The sequence below is a fragment of the Marmota monax genome, unplaced genomic scaffold (assembly GCF_021218885.2).
Source record: "Marmota monax isolate L192 unplaced genomic scaffold, Marmota_monax_Labrador192_F-V1.1 WCK01_AAM20220418_F8-fsc00059, whole genome shotgun sequence".
Classification (NCBI taxonomy): domain Eukaryota; kingdom Metazoa; phylum Chordata; class Mammalia; order Rodentia; family Sciuridae; genus Marmota; species Marmota monax.
Genome location: NW_026693595.1, coordinates 4,134,719 through 4,147,269, shown reverse-complemented (window position 1 = coordinate 4,147,269; position 12,551 = coordinate 4,134,719). Strand labels below are relative to the sequence as shown.

At 36.7% G+C, this 12,551-nt stretch overlaps 1 protein-coding gene across 1 annotated transcript in view; it reads left to right on the top strand.

Moving 5' to 3' along the window:
- Nucleotides 1-12,551, top strand: part of Tmc1 (transmembrane channel like 1) — a 163,765-nt gene that overhangs the window by 129,468 nt on the left and 21,746 nt on the right. The window contains exons 14-15 of the mRNA XM_046459450.1: nucleotides 1,873-2,001; nucleotides 10,600-10,667. Coding sequence (XP_046315406.1) covers nucleotides 1,873-2,001; nucleotides 10,600-10,667 — 197 coding nt within the window. The remainder of the gene's footprint in view (nucleotides 1-1,872; nucleotides 2,002-10,599; nucleotides 10,668-12,551) is intronic.

The following is a 12,551-nucleotide window of genomic DNA, read 5'->3' as shown; positions in this document are numbered from 1 at the left end:
AGCACTACAGGGATAAAATGCATGAAATCTGAGAACTTTTTGAGAGAGCTGCCCTAATGTGTAGCCATTGACATAAACTGAGCCAAGAGGTATCTTAAAGGTGATGACTAGAGTGAAGGTCATATGCAAAGGCCCCATGGCCTGAAAAAGTGTGGAGATGGAGGGTCCGAAAGAAGGCAGTGAGACAGGAGTGGAGATGACAAAGGGAAGAACAACACAAGAAAAATACGGAGAGCTGGATGGGTGGGTTCCCAACATGACAAAAACTTGCCTAGTAGGGATAGCTTTTAGCACATCCATGGGGAAATACTTTCTCTCTTTTCTTGTATCATCCTTACCTGTTAAAGATCATTTTCTCAAACAGACTCTGTTTACATACCCCATCACAGGTGTTATTTTTGGTGAGAATTAATGCTAACAAATGTTCAAATTTATATTGTTTTCACTAATTTTTGTTTTTATTACATTTATATTATAGTAGCTTCTATTTATGGTAGTCAATATATACCTTGTATTTGTAACAGTAGTAGTCATCTTTGAAAAATGAAGTATTACTAAAGCTAAACAAGCTAGTAGATAATAATATTTCACATGGTACTCGGACAATGCAGGGCTATGAAGCTATGCATGACGGCCTGCAGCTTAGGAAGCACAGCTCTGGAGAATGAGGCTGGAAATTCGCCTAATGGCTACTGGTTAAATACTCCTTTGCTCTGTGAGATAGCTCACTGGTTATTTTAGAAGGGAGACTACCAGGTAGCTGGAAATAAAAATTAAAAAGTTCTCACAGTAGATTAGAATCCTTACAAAAATATGATACTCAGTGTTTTCAGTGTTAGGTCACAAATTATTGGAAAGAAACAGAAAGGGAACAGCAGAAATAAACTATGGTGATGAATATTTACAATTGTGTATCTATTATTACATTTATTGCTTATTGTCATGTGATTTTGTATGAGGAAATAGTGACCTTCCTCTCTTAACTGACAGCACATATACTTTGCACATGAATTCAAACCCATGCTACTGAAGTGACCAGTCTTGAATTTTCCAGATTTTTCTTTTGGGGGGAAGATACCAGGAATTGAACTCAGGGGCACTCGACCACTGAGCCACATCCCCAGCCCTATTTTTGTATTTTACTTAGAGACAGGGCCTCACTGAGTTGTTTAGTGCCTTGTTTTTTGCTGGGGCTGGACTTGAACTCGCGATTCTCCTGCGATTGGGATTACAGGCATGCGCCACTGTGCCTGGCCCCAGATTTTTTAATAATATTATATACCTTTATAGATGCATCCATAACACGCAGAGGATGTTTTTAATCAACACATGAGTTTGTATCACATACCTGGTTTGGTACTTTTTTTTTTTTTCAGTGTTAGGGAAGGAGCTCAGGATCTTGTGCATACAGAGCAAGTGCTCTACCATGGAGCTACATCTCCAGCCATGGTATTATAAATTTTGAAAACCCTTTTCTTATGAAAGAATTTTGATACTTTTTAAAGCACTTTGTTAAGATAAAATTCACACCCTACAATTTTGCCCATTTGAAATATTTTCAAGGCCAGATGTCTTAAATCTCTCTGTGGTCTATATTCTCCTGTTTTTTTATTCTTGTGTCACACTTATGAAAATATCTCAGTAAAAGACTTTTGACATATTGATTTGGGTATGAGGAATAATTATTTTTAGATTATCAAAATAAAGATGAAACACTTTTAATTTACTAGATATACCTAGAAGTTATTTTTTCTTTTACCATTAATTGCAGTCTGCAAACCAATAATGTTCTAGAAACATGACAATTTGATGCCAACACAAAGATCATCTGAGATTGAAATGAGTATTTTAATACAAATAATGTTCCAACAGGAATTCGTGCGACTGACCGTTTCTGATGTTCTGACGACTTATGTCACAATTCTCATCGGTGACTTTCTCAGGGCATGTTTTGTAAGGTTTTGCAATTACTGCTGGTGCTGGGATTTGGAATATGGATATGTAAGTAAGATACTAATTTTTTTTCAGATTTTTCTTTTCTACACTTTTTTCTTTCATACACTTCACAGTTTGATAGGTGAGATCACCTTTTTAGATATCAATAAATAAAGGCTGGTGAACACTGTCATAACTCAGAAGAGATCAGACTCAGTAACGTGGTTTCTAATATTGAAATGAAGTCAGCACAAGATAGCTAACGTAATGGACCATGACGTGGCAGTCAAAATGTTGAACTCAGGAAATCTTGGCCCATAGTCATCCCTGTCTCCTTGAAGCTGGTGTGTTTCCTGAAGCAGGGCATGATGGCTATCAGCTTCACATTCTGTCTATTTTTTTACATTCTACTGTACTACTGGATCATTATTACGTGCCAGTTACTATGCCGTAAACTGGGGGCTAAAAGAACTCAGTACATTTGGTGCTTGCTTCATAAAGCTCATGATCTAGTAATAGTTTGACAGAGTCACCAACAGGGGACTGTGGCAGTTTTAAGAAGACTGGATTCATCCAGCACAGGGTGCTGGTAGGTGGAGCTGGAATCCTGCAGGGGCAGCTTCTATTCCTGAAACAATAGTATGGGTTTATCTGAACTCACTAGTGCTGACTCAATTACCAACTTTCCCTCTATGCTCAACACTAAGTCCCCCACAAGTTTAAGGGAAGCAGCATAGAATAGTAGTTCTGTAGCCTAAAACAGCACCAGGTTTCCACTGTCCCTCTTGCAAATGAAACTGTCTTCATTTATGCTGGGAAATATGACCTGGGGAATTGGTAGTACCCATGTGCTTAAAATCTTCCAGTGGTTTTGTAAGCACTTTGAATGAATTCCAAATCCCTCTCTAGGGCCTTCAGTATCCCATATGACATGCTGCTTTTCTTTCTGAGCTCATTTGCTACCACTTTTGCTCTTGCTTTGTAAAGTCCACAGGACTCAGCTGCCTTTTTTGTGCTCAAACACAAGACGGTCCTTGAATTTGTTCTTGCTGTTTCTCTCTCGAGGCTTACTGTTACTTTATAGCTTCACACAGTTGGTTTCTTTTTATTACCAAGGACTCAGCTAATAGTTCACCTCCTCAGAGCTCTTCTCTGACCATCCACTCTAACGTGGCCCATTAGGCAATCTGTATTACAATGTGCTCTTTCATTTATTCATAAATTGTACAACTATTTGACATTCCCTTTTTAAAAATGTGCTTATTATCTGTCTTCCTCTTTTTGAAAGAAAACTATGAGACACAACCCTTGACCTCTGTTATTTGAACCATGCTAATCCTGCAGCAGACATCTTGTGTGACTGACTGGTTGACTTTGGAACTTCTACCTCCCAGGCATCCCTAGCTGTTGACAGACTGTGCCTCCTCCCAGGGATGTGCTCATGGAGTCAATTCTGGATTATGGTTCTGGAGCCAGAGATGCTTCTGTGCTCACCAGTGAATGAGTTCTTTATAGCTGATCTGCCTTCTATTTCATACCCTCCAATCTCTGGACTAGCCTATTTTGAAGGCTGTTTTCAAAGACTCCAGGCTAGATCCTCTGGCTATCTGACTTTGAGACACTGCCTTTCATTAGGTCATTGCTATCACATCCATTGCAAGTGGAAGTACCTCCTCAGATGGTCTAAAAGTAGTTAGGTAATGCTCTTTGGCGAGCAATAGTGAGGTAATGCTATGGATCCAGGATGCTGGTGTGTTGCTTTTCCAGCCCTTGCTATGAGGTATTTAGCTGGCATTGGTTCATTTCTATTTTCCTTTCCTGATTCAGCTCTTCTGAGGAAGACATAAAATTTGCTATTTCTTTTCCTAGACCATTGCCTGGCTTTTATTTGCCTTTTATCCCTTGCTGTTTTCTTCTTAAGTGGCAGAAAATTTGACTGCAAATATGAAGTCAATATAACATGACCTGGATGCATAAAAGCTGTAATTAAATGACTATAATTTATTATTTATTAAGTGCTGACAGTGCTCTTGGGTTAGTACAAAGTACAGGAAACAAGTTTCTGTTTTAGGTCACAGAGAAAGAATTTTCTCTCATGTTACCTTTGGAAGGCTCTTTGGAGAAAAGCTCAGAATCAAAACAAGTTTTAAAATATTAATGTTGGATGATGTATCTTTGACATGGATCCTATCGTCATTGACCCCACAAGAGGAGAGCTCACTCTGTTTACTACCTACCAGGAGCAAACTTATGGGCAACTTCTGTGCTAGGTGATGAGAGAACATGGAGGTGTAGAGATGTAGCCTACAGAGATGTTGTGAACTTGGGATTGCAGGCTAGATTCAAATAGCAGATATTGGTTTTTGTTTGATCTGCTCAGTGTGCCTGTTGTTTTTGCCTTTTTACATGCTAATATTTAAAGACTTTGTACTTCTTGCTTTTTTTTTTTTTTTTTTTGACATTTTGGAAGACCTGGCAATATTCAATCCATATTCTCCATAGGGAGAAATGGCAGGGTTGAGAGTTTGCTGTCCACAGAGGGTAGATATTCATTCTCTTGTCCCTAATACTCCATTGCTCTTTCACATTGCAAGCTTTCAATATCAGTAAAGGGCATAAAAAGGTAAATACTACGCCCTGGGATTTTGGAGACAGTGGGGAGACAGAAAGAGATGGGGGCCAGCAGGGGGAAGGAGACAGGGGAAAGAGGAGGTGTGCTTCAGTAGAAATACAAAGACATTATAGGGGAGGCATTCAAATGGCATCTCAAAGTATGCTTAGAATTTCAAGAGATGGAGGAAAAGCAGTCCTAGCAGAGAGACAAGTGTAAGGCCCCAGAGTTGGAAAGTGTGAGCAGTGCAGATGTCTGAGCTAGGGCTGTTTTGGAGAAGAGGTTGATGAGAATGTTTCTCTGCTGTTCTCCTAGGTCTGCTAGTTGATGGTATGGTTCATAAAGTACCTGTCATGAAGGGAAGGAGAATCTGAGATGGGCAGAGGAGATACTCAAGAATCCTTTCAGAAATAAAGAGAAAAATATAGCCATTTCAATCACAACCTCTCTCTCTCTCTCTCTCTCTCTCTCTCTCTATATATATATATATATATATATATATATATATATATGGTTTCTTTGTCTTCCTGAATTCCAAAAATAATGTGAGTTCATTGTAGAAAATTTGAAAAATGTGATAAAACTAAAACTAAGTAGAAAAATAAAAATAGAAGATAATCTCAACACTAATGATATTATTTGATTTATGTCAATCAAGTAACATTAATATTATTTATGTGTAGATAAACAAGTACTATATTTTAAAGTATATTATTATAGATTTTAAAAATGTGCACACATATGTACTTGTATATGTAATATGTATGTGTGTATACAGAGAAACAGATAATCTGTTTACCTACCTTTTGGCACTCAACATTAATCATTTTCTCATGGGATTCACTACTCTTTTATAACATCTTACCCACTTTTTTTGGTGCTGCAGATGGCACCCATGGCCTTGCTCATGCTAAGTGTTCACTCTACTACTGAGCTACAATCCCAGGCCCCCATAATATACTTTTTAAAATTTTTGTATGGTAATCTACATATGGACTTACTATATTTAATCAGTTTTTAAATTTGTCAGCTGAACTGTGTCTGTTTTGTTGTTATAATAATTGTTATGATAGCATTTAATTATGTTGATATAGATAAATATCTTCATAGGTAAATCATGGAGGTATATATAAAGTATTTCCTGTACATTTCCTTATGTTGAATTTTTTGGTCCTAAAGTGCCTTTTTAAAAACCTACTGTCTTTTATTGCAACAACCTCTGTAAAAATTAAACTCTCAGACGTCACCATTAGATTCAGAGACCCATAGAATGCTAAAGTTGGACTGAATTTTGACATAGTAATCCATAATGCTTGTATTTTACAAATTAAAAAAATTGATTATTTGAATTGAAGTGAGGTTCATACGTTTATGCAGACAGAGAATAAGTAAGGACAATAAAGTATATTTCTCAACAAAAACATTATATTAAATATATTGGAGTATATCCTTGTTCCATCTGAGTAGGTGGGGTTGAAAATGATCCCATATATTTTTCCAGTCAAAATTTATGACCAAAGTATTATCAGAGAAAATCTATGAAGATAAACTGAGATGGGAAAATTATTTGTATGAAGTAGATTATTAGCTTATGTACTGCAAGTTACTATTCCCAAGGCTTCTCTGCACATGGTAGTTCTCAGTGTTTCTAAAGAGTCTGCTGACTTTTGGGGAGTCGAATGATTTGTTCTCAGGAGGAATTTTAACTGCTCTGATTCAGTCCAGGATGAGGCCTCTTGTAAAATCTTCATGTTTTTCTTAACAATTCAATAAAATTTAAATTTTCACAGACACAAACTGCAGAACTTATCAATAAAGTAAATAGAGAATACCCAAGAAGAAACAGAATAGAATGCAGGGCATGGGATGACAGCATGTTGAATAAACTTACCACCTTTTTCACAGTTGAATGCTTAAGGTGATTCTTGCTCAACTTATATAAATAGAAAATATAGGAGATTTTTCTCAAGAGCAGATGAAGAGGCTCAAGTTTATTCATGCAGAAGAGACATATGATTGACAGACCATCCAAGTGAATTCCCAGTCATATTAAATAGTATTACACGTGTCAGAAATATTATAAGTAAATTACATATATTATTCCATGGAAACATACCAACAATGCTATGAGGTAGGTACTATTATTCCTACTTTACAGTAAACTGAGGCTTAGAGAATGTTAAATAATTTGTCAAACATACATAGCCTGGCCAGTGGTAGGTTTAGGCCTTAAACCCAAGTCTGATCAACTTCAAAACCATCAACCAGATCTCCACCATGTTTTCACTGTCATGCTTAACCCTAGATAGGCTTTTATTGAAGTTCCACTTGAATCCGTGGATAGAACCCACCTGCATGCAATTAACAGGATCCTACTGTCAACTAGGGTGGAAGTGCAGAACTCTAAGTCAGAATCATCCTAGTAGCTGAGGCTAGGATTTGTCTTATATTAGCGGTTCTCAAATTTAAGCATGCATCAGAGTCCCTGACGAACCAGGAAAATATAGCATTTCTGATTGGGCATCTCTAGGCAGGGCCCAAGAATTAATTTTTCTTTCAAGTTCTCAGGTGATACTGCTGACTCTGGTCTGGAGACCACACTTGAGAACTGCTGCTCTGGAGCCACAGCCTAGGTCAGCCTGCTGCTCCAAGCAGAATGATCTATCTTTGGAAATTGAGATTTGTGTGAAAAAGGTCAGCAGGTCATTGCAAAGACAGAATTAATCCACTCTGAGATCTTGAATTACATTTCACAATATCCATAGGTTGGCAATCTGCTCCAAATAACTAAACTTTCAGGGGGACTATGGAACTCCCCAGGATTTTTAGTTCAATAAGCACCATATATCTCTTCCCTCTGGGGAGATGGCTGACTATCCCACCAAAAACAAAGGTCTAAAATAAAAATAAATCATTCCTAATCCCTTGACTACGATGGACCTTCTCCTAAATCTAAATGAGTTCTTCTGTGCCTCCAACAATCTTGGCAGGGATGAATAACCATTAGGGAGTTCATTATGCTTTTCTCATTTTATTATCTCAGGTTTCAAGAAAACTTGTTCCACCACCCTCAGCATCATTTATCTTTAAGGTTTTTTTTTTTTTCTATTTTAGAGGCCATTGAATAAATTAATTTATATTTATTGAAGTATTGCTTTAATATTTTAAAATATAATTTCATGTTTCAAACATTGAATTTATATGTATATATGTGGGTTTTTTGGCCTTCTAATGTATATTTAATTTTTGGAATTGGGTTTTCTGTGTTTAATACATAAAGTGTCAAATTTAAATTCTGATATGTTCACAGAGAAGGAATTTTTTAATAACTGTAATTTTTAATCAATAACAGATTTTAGATGAGAAAGAGATCTTAGAAATTACATAGTTCCGAGGTTGGTAAACTTTCTTTCTGCAAAGAATCAAAAAGGAAGTGTTTTACCTTTTGAAAGCTATGTGGTTTCTGTTGCAACCAATCAACTCTATTGTTTCAATTGAAAGTGGGCACAGACAACGTATGGATGGATGAATATAGCTGTGTTACAATAAAAATTATTTATAAAAACAGGTGGCAGTCCAGATTAGGTTCATAGACCACAGCATGCCAACATCCCCATCTAGTTCATTTTATTAATTTATCTTTATGGAAACTAAGGCCTAAAGTGACTGGCCCAGCTCACTTGGCTAGGAAATACTGGGGCAAAGTCTAATACTCGGGTAATAGACTTGTTCCACAAGACCACCTGGAGCACAGAGCCACCCTGAATCCTTTCTTCATCAGGTCAATTTAGATATCAAGGTTTCATTCCTCCAGCTGTTTCTGCTACAAACAATATGAGGCCAGGGATACCCAGGGTGTCCTAAATACATTTTGGTCAACTTGTTATGAAATATTTCATCTGAAATGACCTTCAAGAGGTTTATGTGTTTGTGAGAGAGGAAAGAAAACAACCCCTCAAAAAGTTGAGTCTTCCCATGTTCAGTAGATAAGCAGGCTGTATCATGACACCATTCTAAGGAGGACAAAGTTGAAGATTTAATTTTGAGATGAAACAGAGAAATGCTCTGAGGCTACAGATGGCACTGGCCACTTGATTAAGCATTTTTCAAATGTATTGTGTGGTCACACAGGACCCTAGAAGAGTATAGATGATCCAGAGCAGAGTGCTCCCACAAAAGGACTGATTCTCCTGTTAAGCAGCAGTTCATTTTTATTTTTGAAGGGAAACGTTTCTTTTCATTGTTAATTTTAGAACAAAAACCATCAACCAAATCATTTGCATCCTGCAGACATTATGCTTCTAGGAAACAAGCTAACTAGGTTAAATACTTCACATGTATCTTGATTGAATTTATGCTGAAATTATCCAGGTCATCTTTGTCCTATTCAATATTTATTGTTCTATTATTATCATATCATCATTTAATTTTGAGACTTAACCATTTTTTTTTTTTTGACCAGGGATTGAACTCAGGGCCACTTGACCACTGAGCCACATCACCATTTTGTATTTTATTTAGAGATAGGGTCTCACTGAGTTGCTTAGCGCCTGGCTTTTGCTGAGGCTAGCTTTGAACTTGCAGTCCTCCTGAGACTTAACCATTCTTATGATGACACACTGGCTATTTATTTCCTAAATCTGTTACAAAGCAGATAACTTATACCTTTCGATTGAATAGGAAAAATGCTGCTGCCTTTGGGGGAAGTAGATGAAATTGAGGTTTGGCTTTAGGAGCACTTGAAATTTGAGGGTAATTTTGTTGGGATCCCAAGTCAGAGATCTATTTTCTCTTCTTGCCAGTATGTTCTCGAGTTCTTGGGAAAAAATTACAGATATTCTCTCAGGTTGTGTGCTCTTGCACATGTGGGTGTGCGCGTGTGCCAGGGAGGGAGTTATCACGGGGATGTGTATGGACTAATGCACGTCTGCAGATTTAGAATCTGGGGCACTGCTAGAGTCCTTTCACTCTGTAACAGTCCCCTCTCTGAAGGTCTTTTTGGCCCTCTCACTTTATATTGACTGCTCTCCTACTCTCTTGCTACCAATTAGTCTCCTAATTCTCTATCTCAAATTAAATAGGAGATAGTTTCATTGCTGTTTTTAATTAGCACTAACTGCATTGATAGACACTTTCCTGCTGGGATGCCTCATCTGTCACCAGGAAGTCCTTGGATATGCTGCTCTCCTGGAGGTACCCACTTTGGTCCTGGTGGTGATTCCTAGACACAGTGAACCTCCTGGTGCTGCTGCCCTGCGATGAGAGATAGGATTATATAGGATATAAAGACCATACAATGAGTTCAGTAAATTCTTGAACTTCTTATTCTTTTTCTGCATTTTTTAAAAAATTGTAAAATTAATTCAAATTTTTGTTAAAGAATTTGTTAGATACATGAAACTGAAAAAAGAAAATAAAAATCATAGTCCATCATCCTCCTATAAACTACTAATATTTCACTAATTACTTTCCAGTTTCTTCTCTATTTGCAGTTTCATATAGAGTTTATTAAAAGTAATGAACATATAATAGTATATGTTTTTGTTTAACATTCCAGCATAGTTTCCATTCATGTATAAATATTGTTTACAATGATTGTAATTAACTGCATCAAAATATCATAGTACAGACATATGGTGTTCACTCAGGCAATGTTGGACACTTAAATGGTTTCATCATTCCTTGTTAAAATTATCAGCATTTATAAGACAGATTCCCAGAAGTAGACTTACAGGGTCCAAGCAAATCAGATTTTTCAAGCTTTTAATGTGTGTGATAAAACCATTTTTCTAAAAATTTGCTACAGTTTTGAGTTCTACCAGCAGGGTATAAGAGCACATATGACCATACTTTTGTAGGGCTGAGAGCCTTTTAAAATCAATCTCACTGTGTTAAAAAGGTTACTTTGCTATTATTTTACGTATTCCACTGATTGTTCTGTAGTTGTCACTGAGGGAAGGTAGTTGAGAGCTTAGTTGTGCCTATGCACAACCTTGCTGTTTGATTTTCACCATTTGAAATGCTAATCCCATGAACACCTGTGTCTCCTCTAGCCTTCCTACACCGAATTTGACATCAGTGGCAACGTCCTGGCTCTGATCTTCAACCAAGGCATGATCTGGTAGGCCGGTTTTTAGACAGCTAATTACTTATAGAAAAACTTCAAGGTCAGATTGCAGAAAGCACTGGAGCTTGGAGTCAGAAGAGACTGTGATCCTTGGCTTCTAATTTACCGTTTGCCCTTGAAAAGTGGATACTGTGATAGTTAATTTTTTTTCCATATTTTAAGTCTTGTTCTCTAGGCATTTTCTTATTTTGCAGAGTGTTCTTTCATCAGATGATCGGAGTCTATATTCTGGTTGGTAGATTTATTTGAAGATTATTTTTTTATATCCTCTGACACCAGGATCTAATAATGAAAAACATTAATGATCATATCATCACCAGTTAAATATGAAATAAATGAACATAAGTTCTTTTTGAGAAACTGATTTAATTTTCTTTTCACTGCTAAATATATTTAAAACACATCTTAGAGCTATTTTTAAAAGATAATATCTTATTGAGCCCAATAGTTTATAGAGAAGAAACACATGTTTTAGTAAGGTCAAGTTAAAAATATGATCTTCATTTTTTAACTTGCTTTATAGGGCTAGTCACACATTGGAATTGTTTTGAGTATCATCTCTCTCTTTTTTTAAATATTATTATATTTTTTGGACACAAAATACCCTTATTTTAATGTGGTGCTGAGGATCAAACCCTGTGCCTCTCATATGCTAGGCAAACACTCTACCAAATGAGTTACAACCCCAACCCCTGGAATTGTTTTGATATGAAATGGATTGTCATATCTTTTATAAAATGGAAGCATTTTCACTATAAACTCTGACAGGTTATGATAAGTTGATATAGCAGAAACCATTTTTGAGTTTAAAAATTGAATCACAGCATGCAATTCATCTAGGGACCAGGTGTCTTGGAAATCTGTCACTCTTAACTAAAAACCCAAAAGCAGTTGCAATTGAGCTACTTTATCCTGTGAATGTGTGATTTACAATATTGTTATCCCAACCACACCATTGTCTAATCACTTGTGCCAAGATAGTTGCATTTTTTTTGTACAAGCTTCATATATTACTCAAATCCTTCAATCGTAGTGGCTGTCCTAAATTGTTAAATCTTCGTGTGCTGATGGAGACTGAACTCCTTTGCAAATCTTAAAACCATCTCATTTCAGTAACATAAAGACTGGCTTCATGGGCTCTAGAGTCCTGCCATAGTGTCTGTCAAATTCCTGTGCCTCTCTAGGTGAATCAATATGAAAAAATACTATTAAGAGATTACTTTCTCTGTTGTCAGATATGTTTTAAAAATGCAATTCCTGTCCCCTCACTTTCCAAATTTTGCAAGTATGGCTCACATATCCAGAGAGTCATTTAACAGGGGAAGTCATCCTTTATTCTCCAAGCAGGGAGGAAGGTCAAGGGGACCTATGGAATATTGATTGACAGACACAGTAAGAGGAGCAGCTCTGATGGGTTCTGATCTTTTCCTTCCTGGAAAGGAATCTGCTGTCATGGGAGAAAATGACAAATTCAGCTATAGGTGTAATGAGAAACCACTGCATCCTACCAGTGGCTTTCATGCAAAGTAATAAATCCCTTTGGCCTAGTGGGTGCCATTGGTGCAAACATATGCCACATGCCTGTTGTGTTTTTTTCAGAGTTTAGATAACAAATTGGCCTAGAAATTCAATTTTCTCACCAGAAAAGCTATTGTAATTGCTGCCCTAATTTATTTTACTTACAATTTTGCAGCTATTTTGTCTGCTATTGTTTGTATTGAAATTATGAAAAATGTAAAAAAAAAATTCCAGCTTTTTTCATGGGCAGACCCATTATCAAAATTTCTATATTATCACTGTACTATTGCTTTCTGAATATTCACTCCTGGGGCATTGGTCAAGCTTGCTTATGATTAGCTTGATAAGGACTTTAGAAAA